Source organism: Simochromis diagramma, unplaced genomic scaffold (assembly GCF_900408965.1).
Source record: "Simochromis diagramma unplaced genomic scaffold, fSimDia1.1 OVJJ01000487.1, whole genome shotgun sequence".
In the NCBI taxonomy this organism is placed as follows: Eukaryota; Metazoa; Chordata; class Actinopteri; order Cichliformes; family Cichlidae; genus Simochromis; species Simochromis diagramma.
In genome coordinates, this window is record NW_024387305.1 from 3,750,433 (window position 1) to 3,767,859 (window position 17,427).

Genomic DNA, 17,427 nt, shown 5'->3' on the forward strand with positions numbered 1-17,427 from the left:
AACCCAGGATCATAACAACCCCATGCACGGGAGACGCACCGATTAGTGATTGGCCAGACTCTTCCCATCTGGCTGGGACTGTCCAATCGCTGGTCAATCCGCAAAAGCAGTTATGATCCACGGCACCGAACGCCCATCACGTTGCGCACATGTAACTTATAAAGGTGACCACGCCACACCCAGCTGACCGAAGCGGAGTGCCTGAGCTAGGGAACGGCTTGTATAACAGCTGTATCAGTCAGTGGCACCGACAGCAACCAGTTGCGTTAGCATCGTTTTTTTGTAATGCCCAGTACGCAAAGGAGGCGGTGCTTACAGCGGCCTCGCAACGCGATACGGGCCGAGAAATACTTAAAGATAGTCGAACACAGTTTATGAAAACAAGTGTTTTGCATGCCTATGTTTCTGTTGTAGTCAGAGCCCCCTTTGGAGGAATGAGAGGCGAATGTTCGGGTCTTAAAATGGGATTGTTTTTGCACGCTGTTGGCTCTGTCACCCCCACCGAGTCCGCAGCAGCCGACACGGTAAGGTTGCTCACTCAAAAACAAGGCTTTCTCAGATAGCTAGCTAGATAGATACCGGGCTAAGGTAGACGACTATCCGAATAGGGAATTTTTATTCTGCTTTATAACAAGCTCGCCTAGTCTTTGGTACATTTTTAAAAATCTGCTGTCGTTGATATTTGCCTGCTGCAACTCTTACCGTGTTGTCAGGAAATACGTTAGCTGCCTGTTTGCTAACTTACTTCGGCTGCTAGCTTCGGCAGCTAACGCACCGTTGAAGTAAAAAACACAAAGATCAGTGAGTCAGGGCCTTGGTCTGTTTTCTTTATGATAGGCGGTTGACATTTTAGCCAGAAGTGAGTAGCACGATTAGCAAAAGCAGTTCTTCATACCTGACTGCTACCATAGCAGTAAACAGAACAAAATCGTCTGACTTGGATCAAGAGCGGTGTAGTTACCAGCAACATAAAAATAGCTCGTATGAACTTCACTCTGTAATTAATTTGTGTCGAAGAGCTATATATTATTATCACTGTCTTGGTTTCGTGGTAGTCTGCTCCCATTATTTCAGTCTTTGGGCCTTGATGTTTTCCTTTTACAAAAATGAATGTAAAACATTGGGAGTAGCTTCGTGAACAGAACAGAACTGGATTCTTAAGTTTCTTCGTTTTTACGTAAACAGTGATGTACAGTTTTAACACATACAGTATAAAATCGGCAGTGATTTTTTTTTTTTTAAATTACATGAACATACATGAACTGTATATCCTCAATAAGAAGGCTTATTACTCTAAAATGGGTCAGGGGTGATGTTTTAAATGTATTAGTCCTTGTTCTAGATTACATTAATGGTACTTTCCCCCCCACTTCTGGAGGCATGCTGTATTAAACCATATTGTTGTATTTTCTGTGACACACAACATATTTAGAAACGAAATTAGCCTTGACCATATGACTTTTCAGTGGTAAGATAAAAACGTAAAGAGAACCCTTGGTGTGTTGGGACGCCAAAGCTGAGGTCTATAATGCATTGCATAGTGTCATGGACACACCAGAAATGCATCTTCACGAGCTTGAACTGAACTGCATTTGGTAGCTGTTCGCTGCAACTTTCAAACAAAGTCCAAAGAGATCTTGATACAAGTGTAGGAGGACATCATTGGGCTGTAAAATCAAAATAAAACTATTCTAGAGACAGCAAAAACTGAAGGAGTGGCCAAATCAACAGTTCATTCTTAAGAAGAAGGAATGCACCAGCCAGCTCAGCAACCCCAGAAGAAATGAAAGACCACAGAAAATGACTAAAGCGGTGATTGTAGTACTCTTTGTGCTGGCCAGGATATGCCGTTAAAAACATCTAGACATGGAGGAAGGTGTATTATTGTCAAAGTCTACAATCCAGAACATGATGGCCAGATTTGATTTGACAAGCGCCTGTCCAGTAATGAAAAAAGAATAGAAAAAACACTGGAAAGATTAAACCAAGATTAACTTCTACCACAATAATGGGAAGGCAGACGTGGTGAAAGAGGTTCATTATCTGAAACTTACAATATTATCTGTCTGACATAAGTTGTAACAGCCGCTGTTTTCTTTGTGAGTATTTATTACACGGCGTCCTGTGGGGAAAAGCCTGTTCTAACGTTTGAGTCTAAGGTTTATTTTTTAGCACCTGGCGGCGGCTCTTTTTTATTTCTCATTCATAAATAATCTGCTCTTTCACGTGATTCAGTTTATTTTGAAAAGTCTCAACGGGATCTTGAGCTTTATTGTGAAAGGTTTATGTGGAACATAAACAAGCGGACACGCGATGGTGTTACCGTCGTTGTTGCTAACCACAAAGCATAAAAACAGGCGCTTGTCCGTCTGTAGTGTGGTTATATTAAATATAAAAGAAAGAGAGAACTTTAAGAAATTAATATAGCCACTACAGTGACCATCAAAACGATGACAAAATATTGCCGTAAACAGTTTATTTTGCGACACCACGACGATAGACGTTTTTATATGGTCATCCAATATATATCGTTATATCGAACAGCCCCACCATGGTGGTATACACATGCAAAATGTATGCAAATGTATTGTTATTTATTTTCAAACAATCCTATGGACCTCTTTGTAGTCTAGGTTTACCCTATCTTTGATATATCCTGTACTGCTCTAGCCCGTTTCACCAGAGCAAAATACTGCAACTGTCACTGTAAAAATTAGCTTATTGGTATGTTTTGTTTTGTTTTTCAGGACAATGTCAGTTATTAATAAGTCTTTTCAGAAAGTAAACATGAATGTATTTGTCCCAATTGAGTATTCAGCTTTATATGAAACTTGCTCTGTTTGACAGACTAGTTTTCAAAGCAGTTAAGCCCTTTGGGGATTAAGGCCACCAGCCAAAAACATGTTCGTCAGATATGAAATTGTTCTGTAGAGTACAAGTGGTGCTGGAGCTCTAACTTCTTCAGATTGTTGTTTTTGTGCATCTTGGAAGTAGGTGACATTGTTTTGGAAACGTATACTCCGTTTCAGAAGTCTGTTTTTGACAGCAGGCTTGACTGGTTTGAAAGTGCCAGCTAATGTTGGTGCTCTGTTGGACTTGTATGTTGTTGATTATTCAAAAAAAATATCTGAAGGAACAATGGTCTGCTGTAAATTTTTTTTTTTTTTTCCATTACCTTGTGAGTGATTTGAGCTGCTGTCAGGTAGGAGTCAACTGGATTTGCTTCACACAGTGAGAAGTCTCACCAAGTGAAAGCTACAGTTCACTTGTGTACTTACAAGAAAAGCTGATGAAGGAAATATTTGTTTTTTATTTTCATTGAAATTTAACAGTGTTACAAAGAGTCTTCACCCAACTAACAACTCAACAACCAATCACAGAAAGGCTGGCTAGAGCCTAGCAAAGTTTTATTAATCAGGAGCAATGTGACAACATAATGTGAGCACTAAATGTGAAGTTTGAATTTAATGGGCATTCCTGTGTGACCAGAATCGTTAACTCGTTGCTTATGTCCAGTAACACTTCCAGGAAGGGTTTTTTTGTACTCAGTACTGGCAAGAAAAAAGAAGAAAGGGAAAATTATTACCCTACTGGCTTTAATATTAATTTAGGTTAAATTCTTCACAAGTTTTGACATGTGTAGTGTAATAGATTATGAGTAAGTTCAGCACTTTGGGAGTAAAGTAATTACAGATGACTACTATTATCAATGTAATGTCACATGCTTTATGTCTTTATGTTATCAGTGCACGTGTGTGCAGGTAATTTGCTGACAACAGAAGTATAAACTTAGTAGATGCAATAGATGCAGCACAAGATCCCGACTATATGTGCCATGTGCTTTCACATCTCCAAAACTTAATATAGTGATTTCAGGTATATTGTATCTATTTCATGTTATTATAATAAGTGATTATGTTGATTACCATTTGGCAGCGGTTCATAATAAGAGTTATTCTCTTCATTATACAATGTAAGTTTGAAAAAAGGTCCATTCACACATTAAAATTACAAAAAAAGGGAAAAAAAGACTTCCCAGGGTAGTGAAAGACAAAGCTAAAACTTTAAGCTTGACCTGCATGAGCTGTCACTCTGTTTTAATGGGTGGTAGGTTGGTATTCATCACTGCTAAAAGTCTGCGATTCTTTGTTTCTTTACTTAACCGTTTAAAGGAGTAGGAGAAACAAAAGGCTAAAAAGGCACATGGTTTGGCTTTTCACTGCTATTTTGACTTAAAGCCTTTTCAAACTGGCCCTAAATCCTGCAGTCCCTCTCAATCATAGGGTAAAGTAAGGGCAGCCTTTGAGACTAGGATCCTTGTCCCCGTCCATCTCTTGCTTTCTTCACACACATAAGCACCCTGAAATGTTTGTTTTGCCTTCCCTTTTTTCAGTAAAATAATTTCCTAACAGTGGAAACACGGTCATCAGGTTTAAAAAAACAAAAACTTCAGCCTCAAAAGCTTAAAAGGTCTTCCCTAGCCATGGGACTCTTCAGAAAGAATTAGCATCACTAATACCTCTGCACTGTATAAAAGGAGAAGTTTCTGACATGGTAATGTTGCAAAGTGTAGCTTACGCTATATTGGAAGACATCAGATGTAAAGCCAATCATAGATAATCCAGTTTGTAATTTTAGAATTAACAACCTCTTAAACAGCCAAAACTGTTGTATAAATGTTTTCTCTTGAGGCAAAGCTTTAGCTGCTGTGAACATACTGTTTGTTAACTTGGAGATAAAATTCAGCAACTCTGGTTTACTAAACTCTCCTCCTAAGCTGCCGCACCTTTCTCGGGTGCATTCATAGCATTTACAGTTGCTGTAGGAGTTTTTTGTTATGCATAACCTTCATGACTATGAAAGGGTGCCTTTCTTTGTTGTAGGACAGATTAATAAAAGGGCAGCGAGGTCCTTGCATGCATCGTCTGACTTGCCAAGTTCTACAGGCCTGAGCTAAGTGGATCAACTCTGATTGTGCAGTCAAGACTTAAGAAAGAACTGCTGCCTTGTATCTCCAGTAACAGTGTCTGATTGTCACCAGCAGATGTTTGAACTGGTCATTTCAGCAAGTTCTCATTAATAAGCTTAATTTATTTTCTGATGCAACAGTAATCTCAGAGACAGTAACCAAATCTGCCTTTAATCTGCAAGTGTGGCATAAGAGAGGTGGATTGTCTCATTGTCTCTGTTGATTGCTTGGATTAGAGACAGGGGAATCTCACTAGTCCAGATTCTTTGCTCGCTCACGGTCTCTTAGGGTGACTAAAAAGTAAGAACTGGGAGTGCTCTCAGATGGGGTTGTTGTTTTTTTGTTGTTGTTTTTTTTAGGTCTAGTTAGTGGTAATCACCTGATCTTTTTTCCGGCAAAACAGATTAGTTCATGCATGTTCATGTTAAAGACTTAACTATAGTACTTTTTCCTGTTAAACTGTTTTGTAAAATCTTGAAGCCCCCTCCCCATTCATTACCCCATTCTTTGCATGCAGCACTGATGACTGAACACTCAGTGCTGAAGACCCAAACAAACTAGATGGTTATCTCTACTGAATTGCAATAAAAAGCCCAACCCCAAAGGAGCACAGCATATGGTTGAGATTGGCTTGTGAGTCAGTGAAAACAGCTGATGTTATCAAAAAACGAACTTAAGGAACAGAACATCCAGTAATTATTACACAGAATTAAAAGCTGTGGAACTGAATTTTAAAAAATGTCATGTTGATGAAACCGAAACGGCTGACAGTCCATCAGATTTGAAATCGGGGCTATAATTTTATGTCAGCAGTTTGTTTTGTGCTGATCTGGTGTTTCTTGTGTGACAAATCATTCTTGTGTGTCTGGAGTTTCTTTGATTTTCTTTCGTTCTCTCCCTCCCTCATACTTAACACACTTCTCACCACTCTGCACAACTTATTTTCATGCAGTGGCTCAGCTAGCAGCTCGCTCTCCACTGCTGCTTGGAAATTTCCGTAAAGCAATCCTTGTCCACTGTGTGTGTGTGTGTGTGTGTGTGTGTGTGTGTGTGTGTGTGTGTGTGTGTGTGTGTGTGTGTGTTCTACAAAGACGGAGAGGAAGGCTGTGTGAGAGGGTGAGAGTATGCTTGAGAGCTGTTTGACTTTAATGACCCATGTGGTAGAGGAAACCTGTCTAGGATTTGTGGACCCACGATCATCATGCCTCTCAGTCGGGGACCTGCACTGGTAATCTACAGAGAGATAGAAAATCCAGATATAGAACTTTGGTTAGCTAATCATTAAGCTAATCTAGAATAACTGATCTACTTGGAAAAGTTTGTAAAGCTGTCTCAAGGTTTTTGATTACAATGCTCTCTCCTTTTTTCTTTTTTTTTTTTCTATAGCGACCTGTCTTCTCTGTTTATTTCACAATGGAAGTTTTTACAGGTTTGGTAGCAGTCAGCTCACTAACATGTTTTGTAAAGTTAACTGTTGACCACGCTGCTAGTTTGCTATATTGACTGTTAAAACAAGCAACCATGTGCTTGGAGTGGAGACAAGTGCCCTATTTATTTTGACATTTTCCTCATTCTCATTTGGCCTTAGCTGAAGTTTGAATTTAAATTTCTTTTCTTTTTCACTGTTCTGGGAAGCATACTGGGTGGTTTTTGTGCTGGCTGTGATTCATACATTTACACTTGATATGTGTCTTAAACATTAGTGAAATTCTAGTAGTTTCCAAGCATAAGTGATTACGACATGTTCAGTTCAGAACAAGTATAAATGTATGGCTTCTACATTATCTGCAGTGTTATTATTAATATTCAAAATGACAGATCAAGGTTAGGTGTGTGTGTGTGTGTGTGTGTGTGTGTGTGTGTGTGTTGATTTTTTGTTGTTGTTGTTTGTTTGTATTTTGTTTGTTTGTTTTAAATCTTCTGAATTCTTTCTCATATTAAAGTATCAGGATTCTGTATCACCACTTTACTCTAAGAAGATAATATTGGCTGATATCAGATTTAAAGCAGATCTACATGTCATTGTTCTGTTGGCAAGTGAAAATAAGTAATTGATTTTGATATTTCTTTTTTCTTTGTGTCACAAATATGGGGATAATTAACCTATGTCAACCAAATGTTCAGAAAGATTAACAAAACCCCAGATAAGGTGTATGCTTTAGTAAGCGGACTAAAATTGTATTTATATCCATAAGTATGGAGAACTTAAAGAACATAATACTCCTGTCGGTGGCAGTGATGACCATGTTGTTCAAACCGGTTTCATTTTGTAGACTTTTTTGTCGTGTTATAGGCTCAGATAATTTTTATTTTGTCTTTGTTATTGGACGTAGCTACTAACAAGTGACTGCATTTCTTTACTTGTTTTGCAGAGCCTGCTGCACTGTGAAGGTATTAACAACCAGAGCTACATCTGTGAGTCTGGACATTGCTGTGGGGAATCTCAGTGCTGCAGTTACTACTATGAGCTTTGGTGTAAGTCTAATTTTCTTCTTGTGTGTTTGATCCTAATTCTTAAACCTTTCACTCTGTGGCAGGCACTAAAAGATAAGGTATGACAAAATCAATCATTGTAATATTAAGCTGATGCATTGTAATAAGGACTGAAAGAGTAATGGGATAAATACACTTAGTACTGAAACAAGACTGGGACACATAAATTGTGATGCTTTTGTAGTTTAAGCAACCTTACAAAACAAGGTTAGATGTCTCGAAGTGGAGTGTCATCCTCAGAATTAAATTTACATTTTGTTCTTAAACTAAGACTGCCAGCAACAGTGAGCAAACTCTCATGGTCAGATGGAGCAGATCATGTTCACCAGGTTAAAGTATTTATAAGGGGAAAATTTGGGATGCTGGAGAAAGTGCTTGATAGAAATAAAGGGCAAGAGGACAGACAAGGATGAAAGGGTGCAACGCTGGCATAATGAGTCCAGTTATAAAATCTATAGGGCTTGCCTTGTTTCATGTTGTAACCTGTGCAATTTGATATTAGCAGTTTAACTTGTTTATTATTACTATGTCTAAATGCATATTCAGCATTCATCATCTCAATTCTATTATATTTTAGGCGCACCTGTGTAGTTTTAGTCTTAGCTCTCTGTAGTCAGAGGTCACAGATTTGCAGGAACTCTCTGAGTGCAATGTAATCAACATTGTGATATCATGGCAGGGACTGCTGTTAAGATAAGTGGCAGATACAAGGATATCACCATTAAAAACATAGTGAAGCTTGTGCTTTTTTGAGAATTTCCTGTACAGTGTTACACTGGGGAATACTAATGTTTAAATTAAATTGTTGTTGTTTTCTTCACATAAAGATTCTTAATAGGTACTCAAACTTTTTTTTAACCATGGCATGCACTCAGCTGGGTAATAAAAATGGCTTATCAGCTCTCATAAATCTACAAATTATGTAATGGTGAAACTGTTCTTGTTGCTTATCAGCTGGCACTGTTGAAATAACCTAATACTCTAGTGTTTTAGTCAGGTACTTTACCATTGATTCTGCATATCTGTTGAATGTATTGGGTGTTTTAAAGAAGTTGGAGGAACAGCTCAAAGGACAACATTTTTCCATAGGTGTTCTTCTGGGTCCCAAACCATATAAGCAAAATCATCTTCTAAACCATTGCAGAGCTACTGCATCAATGTTTTTTCCCTTAATTTGTCACATGTCTGTATATGCCCTGCTGGAAATGGTGACTACTAATGCAGAGTTGCATTATCTGCCTTAGTGCATTCATGTTTGGTAAATTTGAAGTCTTGCCTAGCTGCAGTTGCAAAAAGGTTGCCTCAAGGGCAAAAGTGAGGTATAGCAATTGGTGTGGGCTCCCTGTAAAAATGGAGGGAATTATATTACAGCATTAATTATTCACTGAGGACATGATGGGGAGTAAAATGCAGCTTGCCAAAAAATATTGACGTAATGAACGAAGATTCTTCAGTGCCCTGAATAAAAGAAAATCTCTCACGTTGCATCCAAGACTGTATTAGCAAATTACTGAAGTTCCTGCTCTCAATATTGGTTTGTGTAAAGGGCCAGCAGCGATTGAATGGTGGATTGTATCGTTTACATTCCTAGTTTCCACAGACCTAGATTGTCTTGTCCTTGAAGTGAAGTTTCCTAAATTTTTCTGTGATTATGTAGTGGTAGTCTTCTTATTTCAACACATCCTAAAAAGTGTTTGACAGTTTTTGTTTGCTGTTACTGTTTAGACCAAGCTCAAAACAGATTAGTTGCAAAAGTCCTTTATAGAAAATGAGAACATGATGTACGGCAAGAAAAAAAGCACAGTTGATTAATCACAGTTTTCTGGGAAATCTGGGGTTTTTTTGTCCCCAAAGAACTCCATCCACAGCAGGGCTGGGTGATATGAGGAAAATCTAATATCACAATATTTTTTTGGCTATATCACGATATGTTTAAGTAACCTCCAAAAACAAATGTTGTTATCAACTATATAGTGCCTAAAATTGTACCGGTATTCTAATTGAAATCTTTTTTCGAAGCAACAAGTTTGCCTGTCTTTCATTCACTTTTGTCTTTACGCAACATTACTCGACCTCGCCTCTCTCCTTCACTGAACACAACTCCCCCTCCTCCCCCATCGCTTCACCTGCAGGCAGCGACAAGATGGACAAGGCAAATCTCCGTTAACGAGTTACTGCGCATCGCCCCGTGCGTGGAGCTGGACGGCGTCAACGTGTTAACGAGCTAACCACGCCAACGCCATGCAGCCCAGAGGGGCTGCACAGCCTAAAATCCTTTCATTCTCTCAAAAGTTGACAGTGCGCCTTATGTATGAATTCTGGTTGTGCTTGATGACCGCGAACCGATTTTATGTGGTACACGGCGCTCAGCAATCTGTCAAAAAATGTTTGAGTACGACTTTGGTAAGCTACAGAGCTGCACCGCTTGATGGATTGTCGGAGCATTACGGTTACTGAGGAGCCTCGCGGAGTGATACGTACTGTGCTTCAACATAATATTACCGTATTGTGTGTGTATAAGGACCATAAATGGCACTTGTTAAGAGACATGGTTACGAAGCGGATTTCAAACTCCAGGCTGTCAGTCACGCAGTAGAAGTTGGGAACAGAGCAGCTGTTAAATCTGTCTGTTATTATGCTCGGCGTCTTTTAGTTTACATTTTGACTGCACAATTGTGAGCTCTTTGTTATGCACAAAAACAACATAGTTTTCTTTTATTTATGGAGCATTATTATTTAATAAATGCTCATAATTTATTTTTAAGTAGTTTTTTTTTTCATGTACATCTATGCTGTATCTTAATAAAAGTGCCTCTGTGACATCTGGGACACAGCTTTGACTAAGAACTCTCTTTTTGTTCTTACTTTATGGCTTTTAAAAAAAAATATCGAGATATATATCTTATATCGCCATCCAGCTAAAAAATATCGAGATATGAATTTTGGGTTATATCGCCCAGCCCTAGCACTACACCCTTTTGTGGCAATGGGTTTTATGGCATGTTTTCTAAATTACTGCCTTTTTTTGACGTCCTCTTTGTGAAGTCCAAACCACTGCCAGATTATTGATCCAGTGCTGTTTCTCTTTGGAACTAGTTAATCTGACTCCTCTTCAGTTACAGTCTAATTCCTTCACTTGTCTGAAACGCCTGCTGTCACCATATTTGTTTTTTTGTTTTTTTCCCCCCATCTGGTAGAATCTAAACACGCATGCTCAGCACAGGGTGCCAGGTAAAAAATTTCCAGTTGGAATTGGATTAGTGATCCATTCGCAGTATTGGGTAGGGGGTGTGTGTTCACAGTGAGTTACATGCAGACAGCTTAATATTGCCATGGCAATTTATACTCAGTGGCTATGATAGAGCCATTTTAACCATCGTACATGTAAAAACTTTTCATACATGAAGTATATGTGATATATCACCCACACCTAATCAAAGTCAGCTTTCTTTTATAATTTTTTTATGTTTATGTCCTGCAAACCTCAACATTTTGAAATGGATCCACTTATTATCACTCATTATACTATAAGATCAAAACAGAATATTTCAGGCTAAGTAGCCTGAAAGACGTCTATATAGTATGCCTTCCATACTATGTAGAAATTTGGGTGCTGACGTCATACAGCTCTGGTGCCAAAGTGAAAAGGAATGAAAATCTGTCAGTACTCTGTTGTACTGATAAGAAGGAACTCTGATGTTTAAATGGATTTTCATGGTGTAAAGCTTATAATGCATTGCATACATAGTTGTTTATAGTATAGTATAGTATAAGCGTGTAGATGTTTCACTGTGTTGAACTGTTTGATCTGCAATGTTATGTTTGTGTTAGCAGCAGGCACTTGTTACATCACCACATGGATAATGGAGAGCACATTTTTGCCCACTTTGAACTATGTTGTTTTGCTTAATATTAAAAAAGTCACATTGTTTTCACATGTATTAACTAAACTAAATTGCTCTTCCTCTGATTTTAGGGTTTTGGTTGGTGTGGGCAATCATCTTCATTTTAAGCTGCTGCTGTGTATGTCATCATCGCCGCACCAAACACAGACTACAGCAGCAACAACGGCAGCACGAGATCAACCTCATTGCTTACCGTGAAGCACACAACTACCCCTCTGTGCCCTTTTACTTCAGTAAGCTCTGCCACTCGAACATACACCCACATTATATAAATCTTTAAAAAAAAAAAAACAACAACAGCAAGAGAAACAAAACAACAAAATCTGTTGTTGATATTTTTACTATTTATTAAACTTTTTTTTTAATTTTTTATTTTTATCGTAACTGAGCAATTATGTATTTAAGGTTTCATCATTTCATTGGTTTGCATGAACAGTTTCAAGTGAACTAGAGTTGGTTATAGTGGTGAACATAACAAATGAACTCTGCAGTGTTTCTTAGCTCTCTTTAAGGAGATGATAATGTGTCTTTGTTGTATTTAAAGCAAAAAGCCTAAAATAAAGTAATTACTGTTACTTTATTAATCCTTTAGGATCAATCCAAAAATTGTGAACTAGTTTAAGACTGCTCACAAGAGTTTAAAACAGGCTCAGTTTCCTATTATTTGGTCAACAATCCAAAGTTGTGAGAAATCGGTGAACATGGAATTAAGTCAACTGGTATCAGCTCTAGAATTACAGTAAGAAATGCATTTGAGATTTTTATTCTTAATAGTGATGGTTATTAAATGGAACATGAGTACACATACACATCAATACAGTACAGTTAGTACAGTATTTATCATTTGTTCCAAAACTAGAGCTGCAACAATTAATCGAGTGATTCGATAAAAATTTCTCGACACAAATTCTTTGCTTAAGTTATTCGTTTAACACACAGATCTGTAGCATGCCACTGTCGCAATGGAAACGCGAGTCACATTTGCGACTAAAACAGACCTGCAATACAAACATATTTGGGAGCAATGAAAAGTTTGACAACATTAAGCCCACACACAATGATAACACAACGGCAGCAGAGATGATGACACTGGCACAGTTTAACGTGGAGTCTGTACAAAGCAAACAGGTGGAGCCGTTATTAAGACAGTGAGCTCAGGTTGAGTGAAAGAAAATGTGTTTCTAATATCCATAACAGCAGCGCTGTTTACTGGGTAAAAATCTCGGGTTCTTCATCAAAGCACCTGATCAACAAACTCCCAAGGTGATAAGAAGCAAACTTTGTAACTCCCTCCACCAAAGTTTGTTTTATACATAGAAAAATCAGCTGTAACTCAACAGAAGTTTATTGGAAATATGCAGATCAACTGTTAACTTGGTGTGATGCCATGTTTAAAACACACAGGTTGCTGTATAAGTTGACTAACTGTAGCCGTACTATTTTACATTGAAACTAGTGGTGCAACGGATCACGGTTGATCCGAAATCCGAACCGATCCCACTCCACGGTCCGGTACGCACGTGATTCGAAAAAGAAAAAAAAAAAAGTATGTGTATGGTGCGCGTGGTCAGTCTGTCAAGCGGTAGTTATGGCCAGCGCTAGCGGTCCGAGTAGAGGAGCAACCTGTGTGTTTCAAGCAGCCCTTTGCTGCCCAATCCGACCGGGCTAAAGCTATTACAAAAGCTATTGGGGTGTTTAGCTGCAGACGGGAGGCCGTATTCCGTTGTGCAAAACAAGGGGTTTAAACGGTGATGAACGTGCTTGAGCCACACTATCACACATATCTCGTTGCGTGTCCACTTCAGTGACAAGATCGTTCCAAGCATGTATGCGCAGGAGAAGTTTAAAGTTATGGCTGAACTGTCCCAGGCATCTTCTGTTGCTCTAACTACAAATGGGTGGACCTCCAGGGCAACGGAAAGCCACGTGACCGCTCGTTATATCACAGCGGAGTGGTAGATACAAAGCTCTGTACTGCCCTATAGATTACATTCGATTAGATGGAACTATATTTATCCCTCGGGTGGGTTCCTCCAGGAAATTCAGTTTCCAGTAGCACAGCACCGACAGAAGTTGCAAAATGTGAGCAGAAATATACCTTTTTAAGGACTTTTTAAGTCTGCTGGTCCTTGACTTTGGGAGAAGCAACCTCTCACTGAACAGACTCGTCTGGTTGTTTATGGCTGTGTGCAGAGGATGTAGAGGATGCCCAGCATGGTCCATAATGTCCATATTGCACCTTAATTTGTTTTTATATGAGTACGTGGAATGAGCCTTCAGCTGAATTTTTTTTAATAGGCAAAAAATACTTAAGTAAATGGCGAGTCGAATTTTTCTTTTTTTTTTCCTCTATTTTTGCTGATCCGAAAATTGATCCGATTTGTGACTTAAAACCGTGATCCGATCTGTGGGTGTGTTTTTTAACTTTTGAGTATTTATTATTGCTCATTAATAAGAAAAACAAATTCCTTATCTGATTACTCGATTAATCAATGAATGAATGAATAGATTACTCGATTAATAAAAGAACTGATAGCTGCAGCTGCTTTACTGAAAAAACCGCACATACTATTCTTAAACTCGTTAAAAGAAATGGCTTTGCACCTACTACACAGTGGAACCTGTCACAGATGCAGTTTACAGGGAACTCCATCTATGGTTCCACATGTTGTGGTGTTGCCAGAACCTTCCCTGTTTGCATGCTTCAGTTTACAGGAAATGACCAACATTGTTGTCTTGGTACCTTGCCACTGTTGTAACGTGAGATTACAATGGCCCTCAGCACACACTTGACCCACAAATAAGCTTTTGTTGTCACGTTTTTACCCTATTGCTTTATTTTGGAACTGTTTGAATTCTGGTCTGGGGAGTTCGGTGAGGTCAAAGTGTCTTTTTTCTTTTGGCAGGTCAGAAACCTGTGTGTATAATCAGTGGTGTGCATGGCATGTATTTATTCATGTGCTCTTTATAGCCTTTTTAAAGCATTTTTTTTTCTTTTCCTATAGGGTTTCTGCCAAACTACCTCCTACCTGAATATGAAGAGGTGGTCAACCGGCCGCCGACTCCTCCCCCTCCCTACAGTGCCTTACAGACCGGCCCATCCTCAGTGGCTTCTAGTCCACTGGCTCCTGAGCAGCAGCAAGGACACTGTACAGCCATTCAGCCTTCCCCAGTTCCCCCAGTCTCTGATAGCCTGTGTTGTAGGCCCACCATAGAGGAACCACAACCTCCCACCTTAGACTTGAGGCCAAAGCCTGACACCAAGTCCGTGCAAACGGCACAAAATTCAGGCGTGATACTGCTCTCAGAAGGGCTTAACAGAGAGGGACTCGCCAACCAGGAAAAACTAAGCGAAAGTGGGGATGACTCCTGCAAGAACCCCCTGCTGAAGGATCTCAGCCTGTCAGATGGTAGTGTTGAGGACAAAGAGCGACTCCCCAGTGGAAGGAGGCGGCGAATTACAGGTGATTCTGGGATTGAGGTGTGTGTGTGTGGCACACGTGGGAGCAGTGGTTGTAGTGGAGCTGGAAGTACAGGCCAGGAAAGCAAGGAGTTAAGGGAGCTAGAGAGCCTTCTGGGGCATGAGAAAGCTGACGAGGAAGAGGAGGAAGCAGGTGAATTCTGTGACAGCTGCAGCCATCAGGCCTCCTTCTGTGTGGAGGAGGAGCAGGCTCTTGGGGAAGTTGATAGGCGGCCTGGATGTGGGCCAACAGGAAGTCCCCAGCCTGCTCACCAGATAAGTAGTGGCTCCCTAAACCCTCCTTTGTGCCTCCTCCTCCACACCATCAATGAGCAGGAAGGACCAGCACACAGCACCAGCACTGAGCCACAGGGCTGAAGCAAAGTTAACACACCTTTGTCACGAGGGAAGGAGAGCACTACACTGTTTTTGTACTTCAGGAAGTGTTTGCTTTCTAAGTCTTTTTTATGAATGTGTGCATCTTAGATAAAACAAGTGAGAAGTGAGGGAGCAGCAAGTAGGATCTCTGCTAAAAATTGTCTGAGATCCAGAGGTTGAAAAAGCACGCTCCTGTGTGGAACAGTGGCCTTAACCTGTGTATTTTGGGTTATATTTGGTCTGTAAGGCCCTTTAATATCCTGTGGCAATTGGGACTTCAGACTATGCACACAGAGTCCTTCATTTGCCCTTCTCGTACAACAAAAGCTACTGATACATATGATGGCTGAAGTTGTGCTGTCAGAACAGGACGTTCACTGCCTAGGATGAATGTAGCTCTCTTTGCCAGGTGCTTGCAACAATTCTGCAAAGCTATTTGTTCTCTGCAGGTAGTGAACTATGTAATAAAACAACACACAGCAGAAACATTTTTGGACAAGTATGATGTGGATTTACCCAAAGTATGTGTTTATGTAAGATGATATTGTACAGGGATGTCAGAACAAGACTTTGTGGGATGTCCTGTTAGACTCATGTTTCTAAAGTGCTTTTTCAGCAGTTCAAAACCATGCTGCCTTTTGTCTGTTTTTGTTGCTATGTAAGTCTCACTAGTGATAGGGAAGTGTTAGTGCATTAACAAATCTTCATGAGAACAGTTCCTCTTTTGCACAAATGGTATTTATCTTGCAGATGCTACAGTTGTTTAAATCTAGTCTTAAATTAGCAGTAGATAATTACCTTCTTACCGTTTTGTTGTAATGTGTGAGAAATGGACCTCTGAATTGTTAGTAGGGAATGCAGCAGATTTGTTTTGTATACAATCATTTTTAAAATTGATTTGTTGAATGTTTGTAGTATGTGCCTACCCCCTTAAAAATGCAGAAATTTGATGGACAATGCTAGGCTTCCATTATGTTGAGAGACCCAGAGAAAGCAGGTACCAAAAACACGAACTGAATGTTAAGCTTCATAGAGATTACACGTGAGACGGGCAACATCACACCTCACATTTTAAAGTCACTTTAATGAATTATCACCTTCACCAGCTTTACAGTGAAAAAACATCATAACTTTTAACACTATTTGTATAGAATTTTCATATCACCGCAGTTTTGACATTATTCAGCTTTGCTATTCATACATGAAACATTTAACGTCTCATTGAAGGCACATTAAGGCTAATTTTAGTCAACTGGAAAAGTGACTTCTTTTTTTTTTTTTTTTTTAAACCAGGGTTTATATTTCCAGTCATCTGCATTTGTACTGTTCAATCAAGAAAGGAAATGTTACTTTTAATGTATATATGTTTTCTTCATTTAGACATTCATCCCGTATAAGTTTGTATTAAAATGAGGATTTAATAAAGGCTATGGTTATGAAGCAAACAGTTTGCACACAAATTACTTTTAACATAAGTATTTAACCCAACAGAGCAGTTTTGCATGTTCTTTCTGAGCTTGTGTGGTTTTCGTCATGGTGCTTCAATTTCCATCTTTGGTAAATTTACATTTCTATCCCTAAGTTTGAGTTTGAATGGAGACGTGTCCAGGATGTACATAATGTCTGATATGGCAGGCTCCAGTAACCTTGTAACCGTAGTTGGATAAGCAGTCAAAAAAAAATATACATGTGTATATATTAGTGGGAAGATTAGAGATTAGTTTCTTATTAGACATGAGCATAAGGTAATGAAATAAGTCATTGGCTGTTATGAATACCAGAGTATCTTAAAAATAAGCTGTTGCACAACAGGACCTTTATGAGACTATTATGGTACAGCATGGTACAATATGTATAATGCTGCACTGCTGTTACAAAACAAAGACAATGTGGTAGAGGAAAAGAATATAGTTGTCAGTTCCCGTTATTTTAGGAGTTTGAATGCTGACAATCTAGCCTCCTGAGCTTCTAGTGGTATGCCATAGATGATAAACACAAATAAAAGATGCCTTGTGAAACCTCCACAAAGAAATCTATGTCTAATCTCTTTAAGTAGCCACAACTGATGAGACTACACCATTATGCCATGCAATTAATCTACTTGGAGTACCTGAAAAGATGCACAAATTGCAATTCTGCAAAGCACAAATGTTTCAGCCGTTAGTTTTACGGCTCGAGGAGAAAATGGTTTCCCGGAATTTCCAGCACAAAAGGAAAGTAAC

General features: G+C 39.2%; 1 protein-coding gene across 2 annotated transcripts in view; it reads left to right on the top strand.

The window, feature by feature from the left end:
* Positions 1 to 231: 231 nt before the first annotated feature.
* Positions 232 to 17,427, top strand: part of wbp1lb (WW domain binding protein 1-like b) — a 17,780-nt gene continuing 584 nt past the window's right edge. The window contains exons 1-4 of one of the 2 annotated variants that reach the window (XM_040004822.1): positions 232 to 524; positions 7,342 to 7,444; positions 11,439 to 11,600; positions 14,373 to 17,427. The exon at positions 14,373 to 17,427 is cut by the window's right edge and continues 584 nt beyond it. In XM_040004822.1, coding sequence (XP_039860756.1) covers positions 375 to 524; positions 7,342 to 7,444; positions 11,439 to 11,600; positions 14,373 to 15,205 — 1,248 coding nt within the window. In that variant the 5' untranslated portion in view covers positions 232 to 374 and the 3' untranslated portion in view covers positions 15,206 to 17,427. Of the gene's footprint in view, positions 525 to 2,498; positions 6,198 to 7,341; positions 7,445 to 11,438; positions 11,601 to 14,372 lie in introns of those variants that run through there. The other variant, XM_040004823.1, reaches the window with a different exon arrangement.